This window comes from Nilaparvata lugens, chromosome 9 (genome assembly GCF_014356525.2).
Source record: "Nilaparvata lugens isolate BPH chromosome 9, ASM1435652v1, whole genome shotgun sequence".
Taxonomy (NCBI): Eukaryota; Metazoa; Arthropoda; class Insecta; order Hemiptera; family Delphacidae; genus Nilaparvata; species Nilaparvata lugens.
The window spans coordinates 5,461,279-5,483,036 of record NC_052512.1 but is presented as its reverse complement, the minus strand read 5'-3'; the positions used below and the strand labels follow the sequence as shown (position 1 = coordinate 5,483,036).

Sequence of the window (21,758 nt, the reverse complement as noted above, 5' to 3'; positions counted from 1 at the left end):
TATCAATATTAAAATTTTGGACTGACTGTACAGTGAGTCAATCATTCTATCAAGGCTTGAATAATTTTGAAATTTTAATTCGATAAAAATGGTAGAGAATTATTATCATGTAGATATCAACACCTTTATTCAAAGACATATTAACTGCATGCGTTTTCATATTGCCGATACAGCATTGATGAAACTGTAGACGTTTATTTAGCAGTCTCAAAAAACTGTTCTAGCTGAAAAATTAATAATACATGCCACGTGTAGGCTTATATTCTACATTCCATCAGGAAAACGAAGTTCAAAACCATGGTTCTCCTAAACATATGTTTTTGAGATAATTTCTTTGATGCAGCTGTTTCACATTCACCATTACAAATTATACAGAGTTGGTGAAAATAAAAATATTTATTGATTACCAAAACAATACTATTATTATATCAAAGATAATGATTAATAATTATTAAAACAATACTTTTATTATATCAATAATAATAATATTATTAAACATATTTATCAATTATCAGAACAATATTATTGAGGTTGAGTGGAATCAGGTAGAAAGCAATAATAGAACAGATGTTCTTTTTCGAATTTCTATCATATTATTTTGTTATTTCCAATGATAACAACATATGTTAGGATATCACATGTCAATAAATAAATATTATGTCATTTCCATATGGCACTCACCTTACCATGTTCATAACCTTACTTAATAGGATCCTTTTCCATCCTTTGAAACCCTTAGAGGCAAAATATCTCAAAATCCGTTCTCAGTGTGCGTCTAGCATGTTTGAAGAATATTTTTGCAAAGTTTCAAGTCTGTAGGACAATTAGTTTGAGCTGTAGTGTGATTTTACATCAAAATTTTCAAAAAATGCCCTCTCCTGGACCCCCCTGTGCTCCTGATCGAAATTTTTCTGCATAGATCTAATGTTTTTTCGTAGCTAACAAAAAAGTTCCTCATGACTTTGCTGTGCAATGAGCGGTTAAAAAGTACAAAATTTTTGGGGGGGCCCCAGCTCCCTCAGGGGGGCAAATTTCTGAAAATCCTTCCTCAGTGGATGTTTTCAGGCTACCATAAACAATCGTGCAAAATCTCAAGTTTTTAGGCTCAGTAGTTTGGGCTGTGGTGTGATTTCAGTCTGTAGGGGCTTAGCCTTTTATAAGTATAGAGATAGAAGATATAAGATATCGGGGACCGAGCTTCGCTCTGTAGTACAAAAGCATAAAAATCTTGTGTGGCGCACTCACACAACTTTCCTTGCCGTTATGAAAATTTATCACCTGACGCTAGTGTTCCCGCGCATCTCAAGTCTACTATTTAAAGATCCAAGCCAGCTGGTGACAGGACAATAACGCTGGAGACACACGAAGTTTGCTATCTCTTCATAGTGAATGATTCAATGAAATCAACAGTTGCCAACAGTTTGCAATTGAAATAAAAACATTTTCTCGGATTTCGAGTTTATTTTGAATTTTAGGTGAAAATTTTAGTAAACATTAATTTTTATGCTCAATCTTTTCCATTTGGAATTTTTTGTTCAAATTGTATCTAAAGCCTGATAGATTCCTCGGGAATCTGAAATCAAACTTTGCATAGATGGGGCGGAGCTCCTGAAATTTTCACAGATATGGGACTAGTGGCAGTTGATAGAGCTTATCAATTACTATTTTAATTATAAATTTGATCAAAATCGTTGGAGCCGTTTTTGAGAAAATCGCAAAAAACTCTGTTTTTGACAACATTTTCACCATTTTAGCCGCCATCTTGAATTGCATTGTATCGAAATTGTTCCTGTCGAATCCTTCTATTGTAAGGACCTTAAGTTCCGAATTTCAAGTCATTCCGTTAATTGGGAGATGAGATATCGTGTACACAGACGCACATACACTCATATACAGACCAATACCTATGGTAATAGGGCAAGGAGAGTAGAACATTTATCACGAAAGAAGATATGATAATAACATTCATACAGGAATGTTTTATCTAATCACAGTAAATTGAGATTAATTCCCAGAGGAATGCAAAAATTTTCCTCACAAAGGGCCAGTTGCACAAAAGCCCTTCACGTGAACCAAATCAGAGATGACCATTTCAAAAAGATGGATCTACTGGAATTGATCAGGATTAAAAATAACCCAATAACCCAGCTTTTTTGCAACCGGCACTAAGTACCTGATTGAATGATTACAAATGTTCAACAGCTGAGTCATAATTTTGACACAGTCCCACTCACATGAACTCACTCACTCACTTCCATCACCAACAGACGACGAAATAATTCAATTATTGTCAGGTGTTTTTCCAAGGATGAATAATAATTATCCTTTCAATGTCCTTCAGCGAGTTTTCCCAGGGATGAGACCTAGTGCAATCAAATCTTTATATAAACCTACTATGTTCTGAATTTCGTGAGAATCGTTAGAGCCGTTTTCGAGATCCGGTGGAATACAAACATCTAAACATCCAAACATCTAAACATATAAACAAAAGTTGATCGTTTAATAGTATACGATCTGTTTCTATTTTACTTTCCTTGCCCTATTACATTGGGTAAGGAAAGTATTGCTTTCCGAAAAAATTAAGGTACCCCAATTTCTAAATTTCTGTACGTTTCAAGGTCCCTTGAGTCCAAAAAAGTGGTTTTTTGGTATTGTTCTGTATGTATGTATGTGTGTGTGTGTGTGTTTGTTTGTGTGTGTGTGTGTGCATGAGTGTATGTGAGTCTGTGTACACGATATCCCATCTCCCAATTCACGGAATGACTTGAAATTTGGAACTTAAGGTCCTTCCCCTATAAGGATCCGCCACGAACAATTTCGAACAAATCCAATTCAATATGGCGGCAAAAATGGCGAAAATGTTGTCAAAAACAGGGTTTTTTGCGATTTTCTCGAAAACGGCTCTAACGATTTTGATCAATTTACACCTAGAATAGTCATTGATAAGCTCCAACAACTTCCACAAGTCCCACACCTGTAAAAATTTCAGGAGCTCCGCCCCATCTATGCAAAGTTTGATTTTAGATTCCCAATATCAGGCTTCAGATAAAACATAAACAAAACATTTTAAATGGAGAAGATTGAGCATGAAAATCTCTACAATTAATGTTCAGTAACATTTTCACATGAAATTGAAAAGCTTGAAATTCGAGAAAATGTGATTATTCAATTGCAAACTGTTGGCAAGTGTTGATTCTATTGAATCATTCACTATGAAGAGATAGCAGATCTCGTATGTATCCAGCGTTATTGTCCTGTCACCAGCTGGTTAGATGTTAGAATAGTAGACTTGAGATGCGCGGGAACACTAGCGTCAGGTGATCAATTTTCATAACGGCAAGGAAAGTTGTGTGAGTGCGCCACACCAGATTTTTTGTTTATTATTAGGATATCCTATTCCATCCTCTAGGTTTCCTAATAATTGCGAAGTATTGCTACAATGCGGACTAGCTACAGTCGGATATGGGTCGGGGTCAGTAGCCGTACTGACAGGTGGAGTTACCGGACCTACACTTCTCCCTCTATCCTGATTTTTTACCCTCTGCTTCTTTCGCGAGATTTTTAATTTCAGGGAAGGAGTGTTTGTCCGTGCCGTTGCTGGCCGATTTGGCCCTCGGCCTTTGAAATAACACCCACCCTGGGTGTTGAGGGAGATTAAGATAACCCTATACAAGGAGACGGATCTGACTATCAGATCCCTACCATTAATTCTATTTATAGAGGTAGTACGCAATCTGAACCAACTGCGAATTGACGGCGAGCAAGCTGTACATGCAAGCCCGGGATGTGGTTTTTCTATGGGGTTTAAGGTGGGAGCTATGGGGTAAAGGTATGACGGAGCTATGAAGTTATTAGTAGTATTTAAGATATAGTTGAATAGGGCACGGTATAGGGTGTAAGCTATAGAGAATAGAGTGCAGGGTATGAGGTATACGGTATAGGGTGTAGGGAACAAAGAATCAATGATAAGATTATTATTCTCTACAGCAAATAAATATCTGCTCAATAATCCGCAATCTGAGAATTGCGCTCTAGCTCTCAGCAGGCTGGACCTGCTAGCTAAACATAGTATATCCATTTCAATTTTATGATAATTAAAGTTTGGAGGATGAGGTTTCGGGTTTCGGATTTCTGAAATCGCGAGCCTGCAGCTGCGAAAGGATTTTCAGCAATTCTGAAACTTCTGAACAGGATTTCCGCGCTAATCTGGTGACTGCGCGCCGGTTATCAAGGGCCAATCTGTGACTGCCCTTAAGGGTATGGGAATCACTCTCAATCGTTCAAAACGCTTTTAAATTAATAGTCAGTATGTCGACTATTATGAGAGGATAAGGAAGGGTTTACAAGGATTCTCCTAAGCTTCTCGCTGGTCTGAGAACCGCGACTGGGTCGATCTCTAATCTGTGACTGAGATCCTGCTCTACATAAGGTTTCCTACACCTCTCGCTTGTCTGAGGACCGCGACGGGAACGATCTCTAGTCTGGAACTGAGATCTTGTGCTAAACAGGGTAGGAAAAATCAAGAGGAAGAAAGAGAGAGGATGCTGCAGTCTAGGAACTTCGACAAGGACGTTCTCAAGCTGTACCTGAGAGCAGGAAGCGTTGCAAACTGTGACTTCAACAAGGACGTTCTCAAGCTGTACCTGAGAGCTAGAAGGAGTTTAGAATAGGGAAAGTGAAGAGAAAGTAAGAGAAAGGATGCCGCAGTCTAGAAACTTCGGCGAAGAAGTCCTCAACCTGTACCTGTGAGCTAGAAGGTTCTTAGAATAGGGAAAGTGAAGAGAAAGTAAGAGAAAGGTTGCCGCAGTCTAGAAACTTCGGCGAAGAAGTCCTCAACCTGTACCTGAGAGCTAGAAGGGGTTTAGAATAGGGAAAGTGAAGAGAAAGAAACAGAAAGGACGTCGCAGACTGGAAACTTCGACAAGGACGAACTCAAGCTGCACCTGAGTTCTCTAGGAAAAGGATTGGGCTTTTCTCACTTGGAATTACAGCAAGTCAGAAACTGCTAAGCGAATTCAAAATACAGGGCCACTCTATAGTATGAGAACTGAGCAAGGAAAATTTACCGTAAATGATAATAATCTCTCTACAAGGATAAAAATTAATCGAGAAAACGTTTCTCAAAAAGAACAGGGATTTTCCCACAAGAATAGAAATCAATTGAGGAAAACTATTCTTAAAAAGGACAGGGATTCACCTACAAGAATAGAAATTCAATGGAGAAAAATTACTCTTCAAACTGAAGGCCACCTTACTACAGAGAAGGAAAAATATACGGGCTACCAGTCCTGACATACAATTACCTAAATCGACGTGGATACTGATACGGAGAATAGCGAACTGATTCCCACTTCCCGTATTAAACTTGAACGTCGTGAAGCGACAGAGTCGAGACTTATAAATTAAGTACTCAAAAATAACCCGCTACAAGAGCCTAGTTAAATTTCTCACTTAACTGTTTGTAGTACAAACTTAAGATCCCTTACAGGTCTCAAAACCAAGGATAACTCGTTCACCCCCAGTGATACGAATTTAGGAAAAATAACAGACAAGAGAGAAAATCCCCCAGGAAGTTCTAACTTTGAGTTGTCCGGAACTCGTCCTACAATATTCTATATTAACACAAAATAGAATAATTCCCCTAGAAATAACTAGTACCGGGAACGTCGTAAGGAGAGGAGATTCGCGACCCGATCTCACGCTCAACCACCGAACAACTGCCCTCTCCCGGGTATCCTTGAAGCAGTACGGGGTCGCTGAAAATTAGGAGGCCGGGGGAAAAGAGATTGCCGACTAATGGGAGTCTGAAAAGACGATCACGCCACTGGTCATGTGACAGGGTTTGACTCAGCTGCTCCTGATGTTAAGGGTGCAGCTAATGATGACAATGATACTAATTACTACACTAAACCAGGCCGGTGAACAATATTTCTCACCAGAAATTACAAGAAGAACGATACCGACTCAACTCGGTAGTTGCCTATCGCTTTGATGATACGGCTGCTGCTGCTGCAATACTAAATACGAGAACGCTCAGAGTGGTAAACAAGATCTGGAAATTTCTGGCTATGATGAATCTGTTGCTGATGATTTATAGGGGTTGACAGCGATGGTGATGATGTACATACACAACTACAAGTCCAACAAAATATATCTGGCAGTCGACCCTATTCTTATTCTAAAATAGAATAAATTCGCTAAATCATACATTAGACGATGGCTCTACGTCCGTCACAAAAATTCACTTTGTGACATTATATTTTTGTTCATATTCATGTTTTTATGTTCCGCATTAACAGCGAAACACAGCAATAGATTTCCATGAAATTTGACAGGTAAGTTCCTTTTTGAATTTCCCGTCGACATATACATAAGTTACATAAGGTTTTTTGAAATTTTGAATTTTGAGGACTATACGAAAGGAAAAGGAGTCTCCTTTGAACGCCAATATTACCGTAAAAATCAGTCTTTGGGATTATTCATCATAAATCAGCTGTCTAGTGGACTAGAATACTACTCGTTCAAAAACATCTTGAAAATGTATCTTTCCATCAACATTGTAGACACTTCACGGTACGATAGGACAGAAAGCTCTATGTTTATTTAGGTTTTTACTAGACATTTTTAATTGATGAATTATTTATTAATTTCTGAGATAACATAAAAACAGGTTAATGTAACTTACTGAGCGCGAGGTTTACTGTTCACAGAACTACTGGTATCAATGTTAATAGATAGTATTAAATGTCAAGTGACACATAACCTACCTACATTTAGACTGTTGTATAAACTGGTAGTTCTGTGAACAGTAGACCTCGCGCAGTTATAAACCATAGCCTCCTCTTATACTGTCCATCAGAGTAAATCCTCTCTGTAGGTCCTGTCGGCGAGATATTGGTGTAAAACGGATGATGGATGATGGGGTTGGTGTCTCAGAAAATGCAAACATCATAAGCTAATCTTCTACAAGACATACTGGCAACAGATCAGCCCGAGTTCAAAGCAGTGAAAGGTCGAGAGACAATACTGTGTTATTTCAGTTATTAATTGCATGCCTCACTGCATGCAATTAATAGTCCACACAGCAGCTGATTTTTTGGCAAGTTACATTGAGATATTGAATTGCATGCGTCATGGCATGCAATTTATTATTCACTCGACAGATGATGTATGATGATATTCTATAGTCTGATTTTTACTCTAATATTGGCGTATGAAGGAGTCTCCTTTCCCTGTTTTATTTCCGTTGAAATTCAAAATTTCCAAAAACCTTGTATATACGTCGACGCGCAATTTGAAAAGGAGCATACATGTCAAATTTCATGAAAATCTATTGCTGCGTTTCGCCGTAAATGCGGAACATATAAACATAAAGAGAAATGCAAACCCGTCTACTTGAATCTTAGACCTCACTCAAATTCCCAAGTAAAGAAAAAAAAACAAAACAAAATGGCAGCCATAAGGATAACTGCTGACTTTTGGACGCTTCAAATATGACATTATTAGTAGTCTCCTATCATCCAGGAACAATACCCTAGAATGTTCGACACCAATTCTGAAACACTTTGTATACATTATATATTAACAGCTATATTTGTTCACTATGTAATAGTAAAGAAATTGAAGACATTCATCATTTTATAGGAAAATGTAAGGTTCTTTCAGAGTACCAAGTAAAATGTTTTGGAAGCTCAGTGATAACGGACGAAATGGTTCAAGAGTATTTAAATGGTGAAAACTGGAAAAGTCTAGTGGGATATGTGAATGTAACATTGAGATAATATAGAAAACTCCTTGTGGATGAATGAAATTTCTAAAAATCTGGTGTGGCGCACTCACACAACTTTACTTGCCGTTATGAAAATTGATCACCTGACGCTAGTGTTCCCGCGCATCTCAAGTCTACTATTCAAAGATTTGAGCCAGCTGGTGACAGGGCAATAACGCTGAAGACACACGAGGTGTGCTATCTCTTCATAGTCAATCATTTATTTAAAAATAAATTCGTATGGCTTTTGTTGGTGGGGAGTTCCCTTTCGGGAATGTTCCACCGCCTGAATATATAATTTAAGCCGTCAATGGGCCTTACGACTGTCATACTTCAGCCGGGACCGACAGTTTAACGTGCCGATCCGATAACACGGGAGTGATCTGGTTAAAAAACTTTTGGTAATGAGAGGGGTTCGAACCCGGGATCTCTATGCTGCTACGCAAGCACTCTATCCACTAGACCACGGATCACTCCAATCATTTAATAGAAACAACAGTTGTCAACAGTTTGCAATTGGATAATCACATTTTCTCAAGATTTGAGCCAGCTGGTGACAGGGCAATAACGCTGAAGACACACGAGGTGTGCTATCTCTTCATAGTCAATCATTTAATAGAAACAACAGTTGTCAACAGTTTGCAATTGGATAATCACATTTTCTCAAATTTCAAGCTTATATTCAATTTTAGATGAAAATATTACTCGACATCAATTGTAGAGATTCTCATGCTGAATCTTCTCACAAAGTGAAATTGTGACGAGAAAGTAGTTGATGATATTATTGAAAGACGCTCGGCTATCAGCAAAGCTAGCCGGACGCGGAGATAAGGAAGGTACTGATGGCGCACCATCTTCCGCGCATCGAGACGATTTCCACCGCCTCTGGCGGCGGCACAACTCCATCCCCTCCACTTTGCGGGAGTATTTAAACGCCGGACGAGCCCCAGACCACAGCATTCCGCTCACAACCTTCCTGCTCCTTGTACAGCGGCCCGTTGGCTGCCGTACGTCCCCGACCTCCTGTCCTGGTACAGCGGCCCCTTGGCTGCCGTAAGTCCCTAACCTACCATCTCCCTAGGGCACAGCGGACCGTTGTCTGCCGTCCCTGTCCTCCCATCTCCCTAGGGCACAGCGGAACGTTGTCTGCCGTCCCTGTCCTCCCATCTCCCTAGGGCACAGCGGACCGTTGTCTGCCGTCCCTGTCCTCCCATTTCCCCAGGGCACAGCGGACCGTTGTCTGCCGTCCCTGACCTTCCATCTCCCTAGGGCACAGCGGACCGTTGTCTGCCGTCCCTGTCCTCCCATCTCCCTAGGGCACAGCGGACCGTTGTCTGCCGTCCCTGTCCTCCCATCTCCCTAGGGCACAGCGGACCGTTGTCTGCCGTCCCTGTCCTCCCATCTCCCTAGGGCACAGCGGACCGTTGTATGCCGTCCTCCCATTTCCCCAGGGCACAGCGGACCGTTGTCTGCCGTCCCTGACCTTCCATTCCCCCAGGCACAGCGGACCGTTGTCTGCCATCCCTGTCCTCCCATCTTCCTAGGGCACAGCGGACCGTTGTCTGCTGTCCCTGTCCTCCCATTTCCCCAGGGCACAGCGGACCGTTGTCTGCCGTCCCTATTCTTCCTTCTCCCCAGGGCACAGCAGACCGTTGTCTGCCGTCCCTATTCTTCCTTTTCCCCAGGGCACAGCGGACCGTTGTCTGCCGTCCCTATTCTTCCTTCTCCCCAGGGCACAGCGGACCGTTGTCTGCCGTCCCTATTCTTTCTTCTCCCCATGGCACAGCGGACCGTTGTCTGCCGTCCCTATTCTTCCTTTTCCCCAGGGCACAGCGGACCGTTGTCTGCCGTCCCTATTCTTCCTTCTCCCCAGGGCACAGCGGACCGTTGTCTGCCGTCCCTATTCTTCCTTCTCCCCATGGCACAGCGGACCGTTGTCTGCCGTCCCTATTCTTCCTTCTCCCCAGGGCACAGCGGACCGTTGTCTGCCGTCCCTATCCTGTCTGTCCTTCCTTTTCCTACTTCACTGGAGTGGAACCGAGGCCGTAAGGCCGATACAAAATTACATCAAAGTGGTGTCATCAGAGAAGAGAGCGACCTTCACGCCGTCAGAAGCACCAGGAGGTGCTGTTCACGCCAGCTTAGGCACAAAGAAGAAGGAAGAGGAACTTTGACTTGCCTCCTTTCCCCGCCCACATTACGACTGAGCGAAGTCATCCAGGAGCAACACCTGGGTATCAATCACCCACCTCTGAAGCTACTCAGGGTGTACGTGATAGATTGGCGCCCGCACTTGGGGCAGGAGGCAACGAAGTAGAATCATGAGTGAACAGGGAGAGTCTGATTCAGATGCTCAACACCAGGAGCTGACAGAGGATCAGTCGGTCGAGGACATAAACCCCGAGGTGATAGCCGACCCCAGAGTTTCCTGGATCTATAGATTGAAAAAGGATGAGGCATTCAATCTTCTACAAGATTGGGGCATAGTGTCATCTGGAACACTTGCTGAGTTGAGAAAGTTGTTAGTAGAACAACATAAGAAGATGGCAGCACTTTATCCCAGCCCAAGACCCGGCATAATGAGCGGAAGCAGTGGGGAAACTAAACACTTGGTGACAGGTACCCATACTGAGGTTAGAACCAATATTCACACAAACCCCCTCATGGACCCAGGGGCGGTATGTGACAAGGTAAGAAGCTGGAGACTGTCATTCGACGGCCAATCAGATGCTCCCAGCTTCTTGGAAAGGCTAGACGAGCTACAACAAGCCTATGGGCTCACTGGCAATCAGCTACTAGTCGCGCTGCCTGAATTACTGGTTGGTAAAGCTACTCTATGGATGCGTAATCGTCGTGACCAGTGGAAATCATGGGACAATTTTGTGACAGATTTCAGATCACGCTACTACCCACTTACCTATGAGGAGGACCTCGAGAATCTAATTCAGGCAAGAAAGCAAAGGGAAGGTGAATCGTTTGACGAATTTCGCGAAGATGTACTGACACTCATGAGGCGTCAAGGAGGTTTTACAGACGAGAATAAATTACAGAGAGTGTATAAGAATCTCCTCCCACGGTACAAATTGTATATTCGGCAATCAGATGTTCATAGTATCAACGAATTGGAAAAATTCGCGAGGGAGTATGAACAAATAAAAGCAGAGGAGAAACAGAATAGACAGAATTCGAGAGTTCACATGATTGAGGACACGAAAAAGATTACAAGGCTCAAGGTTGAGACAGTTATAACCCTACTAGTAACAGACCATCTCTTAGTGAGTCTGAACCCATGTGTGGGCAATACAAGAGACCGGGCACTGGAGATCAAACTGTCCCGAAATCCTGCCATGTAAAAGGTGCGGAAAGAGAGCACTGGAATGTACCTGTGATGAGCAAAAGGAGAATAAGATTCCAAACAAGACAGCAGTGATGTGAACGGCACAAAGGATTCCTGTGATTGAATAGTCATCAAGTGACAACAGACTATTCATTACTGTGACAATTGGTGGTAAAAAGTGTCGGGCATTGCTAGATAGTGGCGCTGAAGCTAATTATATGAGTAATGAGGTTTATGAAGTTATCCAAAAAATAGGGATGATAAGGAAGTTACCAACTGCAGTCCCAACAATATCAGCTATAGATTCTGATTCTCTTGACAACAAGAGTCGCAACAGAAGGATGTTCAAGCAGGTTGGCTTGAATGGAGTCAAACTTGATGCCTTGATTGATAGCAAGACGGAGATGTCATATATACCAAGGCAAGAATCCTGGAGCAACATTGTGATGGATCACAGGGATGAGATGACTGAGTCTGAACGGCAGGCCATGATTTATGCCCCAGCCACCAATACAAGTGGTAGCTTTGAGAGTGATGTGGAAAAGTTAATACCACCCCCCATTGATATGGATGTAGAAGAGCCATCACAGTCTTTGACCATCAAGGAAGTAGTCCCACCGTCCCAGGAACCCACACCAGGCCCCTCTCAAAATAAGGAACCGGTGCTGTGTCACCGCAACACAACACCAGGAAAGCGCAGACGAGCAGGTCGACCACGTATGAAAGTCCGGTTACCAGATGGACAGTGTAAATATGTACCTGTGGATCAGGTGTAGATGATGCTCATAGTGAGCGGCATACACCTCTAAAGGTGATGCCTGGGAGGTGTACACCTCTTAAGGTGATGCCTAGATGGCTCACGCCTATTAAGGTGGTGCCATAGAGGGCTCCGACCCCCCCCCCCACAAGTAGGAGTGGGGTGTCACAAAGTGAAATTGTGACGAGAAAGTAGTTGATGATATTATTGAAAGACGCTCGGCTATCAGCAAAGCTAGCCGGCCGCGGAGATAAGGAAGGTACCAATGGCGCACCATCTTCCGCACATCGAGACGATTTCCACCGCCTCTGGCGGCGGCACAACTCCATCCCCTCCACTTTGCGGGAGTATTTAAACGCCGGACGAGCCCCAGACCACAGCATTCCGCTCACAACATTCCTGCTCCTTGTACAGCGGCCCGTTGGCTGCCGTACATCCCCGACCTCCTGTCCTGGTACAGCGGACCCTTGGCTGCTGTAAGTCCCTAACCTTCCATCTCCCTAGGGCACAGCAGACCGTTGTCTGCCATCCCTGTCCTCCCATCTCCCTAGGGCACAGCGGACCGTTGTCTGCCGTCCCTGTCCTCCCATCTCCGTAGGGCACAGCGGACCGTTGTCTGCCGTCCCTGTCCTCACATTTCCCCAGGGCACAGCGGACCGTTGTCTGCCGTCCCTGACCTTCCATCTCCCTAGGGCACAGTGGACCGTTGTCTGCCGTCCCTGTCCTCCCATCTCCCTAGGGCACAGCGGACCGTTGTCTGCCGTCCCTGTCCTCCCATCTCCCTAGGGCACAGCAGACCATTGTCTGCCGTCCTCCCATTTCCCCAGGGCACAGCGGACCGTTGTCTGCCGTCCCTGACCTTCCATTCCCCCAGGGCACAGCGGACCGTTGTCTTTTGTCCCTGTCCTCCCATCTCCCTAGGGCACAGCGGACCGTTGTCTGCCGTCCCTGTCCTCCCATTTCCCCAGGGCACAGCGGACCGTTGTCTGCCGTCCCTGTCCTTTCATCTCCCCAGGGCACAGCGGACCGTTGTCTGCCGTCCCTACTCTTTTCATCCCCTCAGGGCACAGCAGACCGTTGTCTGCCGTCCCTATTCTTCCTTTTCCCCAGGGCACAGCGAACCGTTGTCTGCCGTCCCTATTCTTCCTTCTCCCCAGGGCACAGCGGACCGTTGTCTGCCGTCCCTATTCTTCCTTCTCCCCAGGGCACAGCCGACCGTTGTCTGCCGTCCCTATCCTGTCTGTCCTTCCTTTTCCTACTTCACTGGAGCGGAACCGAGGCCATAGGCCGATACAAAATTACATCAAAGTGGTGTCATCAGAGAAGAGAGCGACCTTCACGCCGTCAGAAGCACCAGGAGGTGCTGTTCACGCCAGCTTAGGCACAAAGAAGAAGGAAGAGGAACTTCGACTTGCCTCCTTCCCCCGCCCACATTACGACTGAGCAAAGTCATCCAGGAGCAACACCTGGGTATCAATCACCCACCTCTGAAGCTACTCAGGGTGTACGTGTACGTGTACGATAGGACAGAAAGCTCTATGTTTATTCAGGTTTTCACTAGACATTTTTAATTGATGAATTATTTATCAATTTCTGAGATAACATAAAAACAGGTTAATGTAACTTACTGAGCGCGAGGTTTACTGTTCACAGAACTACTGGTATCAATGTTAATAGATAGTATTAAATGTCAAGTGACACATAACCTACCTACATTTAGACTGTTGTATAAACTGGTAGTTCTGTGAACAGTAGACCTAGCGCAGTTATAAACCATAGCCTCCTCTTATACTGTCCATCAGAGTAAATCCTCTCTGTAGGTCCTGTCGGCGAGATATTGATGTAAAACGGATGATGGATGATGGGGTTGGTGTCTCAGAAAATGCAAACATCATAAGCTAATCTTCTACAAGACATACTGGCAACAGATCAGCCCGAGTTCAAAGCAGTGAAAGGTCGAGAGACAATACTGTGTTATTTCAGTTATTAATTGCATGCCTCACTGCATGCAATTAATAGTCCACACAGCAGCTGATTTTTTGGCAAGTTACATTGAGATATTGAATTGCATGCGTCATGGCATGCAATTTATTATTCACTCGACAGATGATGTATGATGATATTCTATAGTCTGATTTTTACTCTAATATTGGCGTATGAAGGAGTCTCCTTTCCCTGTTTTATTTCCGTTGAAATTCAAAATTTCCAAAAACCTTGTATATACGTCGACGCGCAATTTGAAAAGGAGCATACATGTCAAATTTCATGAAAATCTATTGCTGCGTTTCGCCGTAAATGCGGAACATATAAACATAAAGAGAAATGCAAACCCGTCTACTTGAATCTTAGACCTCACTCAAATTCCCAAGTAAAGAAAAAAAAACAAAACAAAATGGCAGCCATAAGGATAACTGCTGACTTTTGGACGCTTCAAATATGACATTATTAGTAGTCTCCTATCATCCAGGAACAATACCCTAGAATGTTCGACACCAATTCTGAAACACTTTGTATACATTATATATTAACAGCTATATTTGTTCACTATGTAATAGTAAAGAAATTGAAGACATTCATCATTTTATAGGAAAATGTAAGGTTCTTTCAGAGTACCAAGTAAAATGTTTTGGAAGCTCAGTGATAACGGACGAAATGGTTCAAGAGTATTTAAATGGTGAAAACTGGAAAAGTCTAGTGGGATATGTGAATGTAACATTGAGATAATATAGAAAACTCCTTGTGGATGAATGAAATTTCTAAAAATCTGGTGTGGCGCACTCACACAACTTTACTTGCCGTTATGAAAATTGATCACCTGACGCTAGTGTTCCCGCGCATCTCAAGTCTACTATTCAAAGATTTGAGCCAGCTGGTGACAGGGCAATAACGCTGAAGACACACGAGGTGTGCTATCTCTTCATAGTCAATCATTTATTTAAAAATAAATTCGTATGGCTTTTGTTGGTGGGGAGTTCCCTTTCGGGAATGTTCCACCGCCTGAATATATAATTTAAGCCGTCAATGGGCCTTACGACTGTCATACTTCAGCCGGGACCGACAGTTTAACGTGCCGATCCGATAACACGGGAGTGATCTGGTTAAAAAACTTTTGGTAATGAGAGGGGTTCGAACCCGGGATCTCTATGCTGCTACGCAAGCACTCTATCCACTAGACCACGGATCACTCCAATCATTTAATAGAAACAACAGTTGTCAACAGTTTGCAATTGGATAATCACATTTTCTCAAATTTCAAGCTTATATTCAATTTTAGATGAAAATATTACTCGACATCAATTGTAGAGATTCTCATGCTGAATCTTTTCCACTCGACATTTTATGTTTGAATTGTATCTGAAGCCTGATAATTGAGAATTTATAATCAAACTTTGCATAGATCGGGTGGAGCTCCTGGAATTTTTACAGATATGGGACTTGTGGCAGTTGATAGAGCTTATCAATGACTATTGCAGGTATAACTTTAATTGAAATCGTTGAAGCCGTTCTCGAGAAAATCGCGACAAACCCTTTTTTTGACAACATTTTCTCCATTTTAGCCGCCATCTTGAATTGGATTTGTTCGAAATTGTTCGTGTCGGATCCTTATAGGGGAAGGAGCTTAAGTTCCAAATTTCAAGTCATTCCGTGAATTGAGAGATGGGATATCGTGTACACACACACACACACACACACACACACACACACAACACACACACACACACACACACACACACAACACACACACACACACACACACACACACACACACACACACACACACACACACACACACACACACACAATCACAATACTTTTCACCCATAGTAATAGGGCAAGGAAAGTGAAAATAGCTGTACTATAATAGTACTTGTGGATTATAGAAAATAAATTTGTCATTGTAAATATTGTTCCCAAAACGAGAACTGTACATGTAGCTCTGGACATGTATGATTCAGTTCATCGGTTTATTATAGAAGATGATTATTTATTGTGCAAATGAGTTCAAATTATCATTGTATCACTTCATTTCATGAAGAATTATTTGTATGTTTGATTAATAAGTAAGAATAATTCCCTTTGTATCAATGTGTAGTTCATCTCTATAATAATGATTCAGGTTTCTCAAATGAACTGAAAATGGTAAGATTTCAATCATAGATGGACTACTGTGCTATGAGTGACTGACATTTAGTGCTAACTTCCCAGTTGCCTTACAGAGTTTATTGAGTGCTATCGCATGACATTGTGCAGCCCGTTCACTCTGTACTGTGAGAACTTTGACAAAAACTAGAAGATAAGGATGATATATAGATAAAATAACTATCAACTCCGGCTGACGGCTTCGGCTATGCCTAAGATTTTTCGCATTATCATTAACTATTGTATTGATTGCTGACGAATGATATTGTATTTGATTTGATCTCATTTTGTATTGTTTTTTGAAGTGAAATAACTATTTATGTATTAAGAGCGTAATGCGCGACTTAATCGCTCGCGCAAAACAGTTATCACGCGACGCGAAGTGGGGCGTGATAATTTTGCAAGAGCGATAAAGAAGCATTTCGCGCGAATTACATACAAATTTTTTTTTACAATTGCCCAAACCTGTTAAATTACTTATATTGGCGGAGTTACAATTACCGACTTTTGAGGTTAAGATTTGACTTTTTGGCGAGCAGCTCACCATCAGCTGATCAGCAAGCATAAAGAAACTCTTCTGCGCATGCGCGAATGATAAGCGAGCGAAAAGTAAATCTACTGCGCATGTGCGGATGGTTGGCGAGCGAAAAAGTAGATTCTCCTCAGAAATAAGCTGTTTTATGAGGAGAATTGAGTATGTAAATTCTTTTTTTAAAGCGCAGTTGGAGTAAAAATAAATTCTTTATCTATCTATATCTCAATTCATAAGATATTTTTTTGAAAGAACAACATTTTTGTTTTAGTTGTGTACCTGAGCAAGGGATTCATCCTTTTCCAAAACAGTACAGGCTGACGTTTTTTGAAAAGATAATAGTTGAAGAGAAACCCTACGATGCTGTAATTCTTGAAGAAGAGAGGCATGAATACTTCATTCCGATTAATCAAGAAATTTGGTTGTGCCAGACGGAAGAAGCAAGAATGGAAGAGGTAATTGAACATGCATTATATCTTCGAAAAGAAAAATGCTAATCTATAGTGAGGTCCACGTTATAATGGCAGTGGAGAAGAATGGGAGTACAACGTTGCCGATCTTCTGTCTTTTATAGCTGATACAGGTCTATTGATGTAATATTAATTGATCATTCTCCTTCAAAATAATCAATTATATTTTATTAAGCAAGGTATCATATTTTCCAATAATTCATAATGCATTTTCATAATTAAGATGACATATTTTATTAATCAATTATCAATTCTACATTGTTAAAAGACGATCTGGCAACAGAGCAAAGCGAGAAAGAGATAGCCCTATCCTCTTTGTTGAATGATAGATAAAGGATAGCAATGCTATTGCCAATCAAACACTGCCATTATAACGTGGACCTCACTATAGTCGTGACTATTTGGGGTTATTGGTTAGGTTAGGTTGGTATTATGGTTATTGTTAGGTAGTGAGAATGAATGAATGAGTTGTGAGTTGGCAAAACTTCCACCTGGAGCGCTAAAGGTGGTTTTTTGTAGCAGTTTTGCTGTTCCTATTTCGGAACTAGGAAACATAGTCGACAGTAAAGAAAACAGTTTATTTGTTCTGCAAACAGCTGTTTACCGGAATGATTTCATGCATGGAAAACAGTTGAGATTGAATGATTATGACAAGAATATTATTACAGGATATGCCTTCAATATAATAAGTGAGAGTGGGGTGTGATTGTTTATTTAAAAGCATGTCAACTTGTGGATTGTATACCGGAAAAACGGGAACGATTCAGATCTCCAAATGTCGCAAATATTATATTCTAAGGGCCGGTTGCACAGTCAAAGCTTAAACTGGATTTAATCAGCTGGTGGCTTAAACTCAAAATGGAACACATTATAACAAACGAGACTTGATACGGATTTAATCCAGTTTCATATTGAATGTAGTTCAAACTGCCACTGTGCAAACGGCCCTTAGAATATCAATTTAATGCACCTCGAAGCCCAAGTCTGATTAACCCTTCTGGATTTTTGAGAATTGATGTTCAAATTTCATATATGGGACATGAATACTCAACATCTCTCTATATTATAATTCTATATTAACATACGTTAATAAAGTACTGTAATCTAGAGAGACCACATTATAAAATTGTGATATTCTAGTGTATAATTAATTATTCCTTACAAAATGACATTGCCTCTCAAAAAATACTGATTTGTTTTTTATTTCTTTTCTCAAGCGTAAAATCTTCTTCAGAGTTGTGAATGAAGTTATCGGGAGAAAAGGTGTGAAAAAATTAACAGCTCACGAGGGTGTAAACAGTATTATGAAAATCAAACTCTTTAAAAGTAATCAAATCGCTATCAGGCTGAAAGAGGTGCGCTACATTGATGCCTTGTCTTACACTGATATCAAATACTGTAAGTTCCTCATGTTTATTAATTTTTATTGGGCTAGTTTCACACTCATTCGGTTCGTTTCGTTTCCGGTTCGTTTTCGATAAATTCCGATAAGTGTGAAACGGTAATTCAGTTTGAATTCGGTACCGAATAGAAACCGCATAGCACCGAACGCCCCCTCGACACGAATATGTTCCATCATTGACCGAGCGAAGTGAGGTCTAAGATTCAAGTCGAAGGTTTGGCATAACTCTTAATGTTTAAATGTTTATATGTTGCGCATTTAAGGCGAAACGCGGTAATAGATTTCCATGAAATTTGACAGGTATGTTCCTTTTTTAATTTCACGTCGACTTATATACAAGGTTTTAGGAAATTTTGCATTTCAAAGATGATATAAAAGGGAAAAGGAGCCTCCTTCATACGCCAATATTAGAGTAAGAATCAGACTATAGAATTATTCATCATGAATCAGCTGAAAAGTGATTATAAAGATGTGTGGAGAAGCCAGTTTATTGCTGTATTTTCATAAGGTCTATAGTTTCAACCAGGTACTTGTGGATGAGAATTCTGCGTGAGGTCTACTGTTTACAGAACTACCAGTATTAGAATTTGTTGCTAGGGAAACAGGAAAAAACGTCTTTAACTAAAAAGGAAACAGGAAAAAACTAAAAAGTCTTTTACACACGCTTGCCTTTTTTGTTTCTATTTAAACCTGATATCGTGATTATCTGTTTCAAAATTTTCCAAGTCAAAATCATATTGTCAATTCATTTCTGTTAGTTCATAGGTACATTTTTTTCTCAATGAATAGTTTGCTAAAGAATATGAAAGATATAAATTAAAACTCAAGGAGAATTCTTATTTTTTTCCACGATTATTACATGATTCCATCAATGGAGAGAAGAGATGAAGTTTATATACCATGTGTCAAAACAAGGAACATATCGAAAAAAAAATCTCTCTGAACATCCAAAATTAACATAATCAAAAAGAAACTATTCAAATAATTCACAATTTTTAATTAAAATTTTGTTGTTCAATAAATAACATCTTAAGGGTCGTTCAGATATACGCGCCGCGAGCATGAGTAATTCACTTTTAATCAGCTGACTATATCTGTATTTTTACAGAAACGGTAAGATACAGATATAAAAAGCTTGGCATCAGCTGATTGGAAGTGAATTGCTCATGTTCGCGGCGCGTATATCTGTACGCTTCTTTACAATTTAACACCAGCTGTGTTTGAGAAGAAAATACCTAATTAGAACCGGTCAAATTAAAACCTGACATCCATAAAAGCCTCATTCGTTTTCGGTAATGAACCGAACCGAAAACGAGCCGAACCGAATGAAACCGAATGCATGTGAAACTACCCATATAGTGATTCATTACGGTTCATTATTCTGTGATAAATTGTGTACTGGTATTAAAACAGAAGTTTGGATTTGAAGTGTAGTTGATTGGAACCAGCTGTAGATAATGGTTCCTTAGAAGATCTATACAAATAATTATCACTCCCCTATCATTGAGAAACTGAAAAATGTTGGAAAAATAAATTATTCACCTCATGAAAGAGAGTTGCTCATATTGCATTCATTAATTAATATTACCATAGAGAAACAATAGCGTAAGTGGATATCTCATGGTATAGGGTGTTTATGTCGCAACTTTTACTGTTATCTAAAGCCGATAGTCCACGTAGTTCTTTCCCGTGAAGCTGTGTGACGCTGGTAGTCTCTCATATAGTGCCGTTCATACACTCTCACCCCAACAAAACTGTAAAAATCTAAAATAATCGACAGTAATCGGCTTGAGATAACAGTAAAAGTTACGACATAAACGCCCTATATCTACTCACGCTATTGTTTCTCTATGATATTACTGAAGAATGACAGACTAATTTACTCTTTCTAATTTTGCTTAGCTTATATTCATCCTGAAAGAATATGGAATTCTGTGTAATTCATCGTACATCGCATATTTCCTGGACCATCTATTGGCCAGGTATTGACAACTATGAAAACATTAAGTTCATATTTGAAACGCAGATTAAACCGTCTATCTATTTTTTTTTTTATTCGTAGCTTTACTGATAAATATTACTACAAATTGATTGAGAAGAATATGTTTTCGGATAAAATGGACTTATATTTATTTCAACATATTTTTCAGTGGGCCAAATAAGACTGAAGGGGAAAGACAAATTTGAAAGGAAATACAAAAATAAGAAAGGGTAAGAACTCTATGGTATTCAATTTACATTCTCTTCTTCTTCTTATTCTAACTCCTTCTTCTTCTAACTTCTTTTTCTTCTCCTAACTCCTTCTTCTTCTAGCTTCATCTTCTTCTTCTACTACTTTTTCTCTTTCTTCTTCTTCTTCTTCTTCTTCTTCTTCTTCTTCTTCTTCTTCTTCTTCTTCTTCTTCTTCTCTTCTTCTTCTTCTTCTTCTTCTTCTTCTTCTTCTTCTTCTTCTTCTTCTTCTTCTTCTTCTTCTCCTTCTTCTTCTTCTTCTTCTTCTTCTTCTTCTCCTGACTTCTTCTTCTCTTCTTCTTCTCCTTCTCCTTCTTCTTCTTCTTCTTCTTCTTCTTCTTCTTCTCCCAAATGATTTGTTCTAATGCTGTTATTGTTTGCCCCCAGGGAGATGCCATTTGTATTGAACGACAATCGTGTGTTTCGCCTGCTCGTCAGCTCCGAGGGCTTTGACATCAGGTTCGGTCAGCGGTGGCTGAGGGAGCATCCCAGCACAGTCGAGCGTGTGGTGTGAGTAGAACCAGCACATATCTGTCCACTTAGGGTAGCCGTCCACTGGAACCGTATTCAACCGATCCGCTCGGCCGTTGGATCGGACGAATCGGCCGGCCGTTAATTCGGTCGTCCATTGGAGCCGTTTACGTCAGTCTAGTTCAGAAGTTGGCTGGTTGGTACCAATTATTTGGCCGGTTAAATTTTAATCCTGATCGACTTCACGTGAACCAAATCAGAAAAGACCATTTCAAAAAGCTTGATCTACTGGAATTAATCAGGATTGAAAATAACCCGGCTTTTTTGCAACCGGCACCAAGTACCTGATTGGATGATTACAAAAGTTCAACAGCTGAGTCATAATTTTGACACAGTCCCACACACATGAACTCGCTCACTCACTTCCATCACCAACAGACGACGATATAATTCTACTTTTTGTGTAGTTGAGAAGTTGATATTGTGGTGATTATTCATATTGAATGAAAAAGACTAAGAAATTGTCAAAAAACCACTGATTTATTGATAATTAGAAAGACCGGTTTCGGTTATTACACCATTGTCAATCTCTGATAAACTGTCAGAGATTGACAATGGTGTAATAACCGAAACCAGTCTTTCTAATTATCAA

The 21,758-nt window shown here is 40.9% G+C and overlaps 1 protein-coding gene across 1 annotated transcript in view; it reads left to right on the top strand.

Annotated features, from left to right (window-relative positions):
- The window catches only part of LOC111055435, a 324,213-nt gene that overhangs the window by 116,400 nt on the left and 186,055 nt on the right, over nt 1-21,758 (top strand). Inside the window, exons 7-10 of the mRNA XM_039435440.1 lie at nt 16,806-16,989; nt 18,222-18,402; nt 20,557-20,617; nt 21,023-21,145. Of these exons, the coding sequence (XP_039291374.1) occupies nt 16,806-16,989; nt 18,222-18,402; nt 20,557-20,617; nt 21,023-21,145 (549 nt within the window). The remainder of the gene's footprint in view (nt 1-16,805; nt 16,990-18,221; nt 18,403-20,556; nt 20,618-21,022; nt 21,146-21,758) is intronic.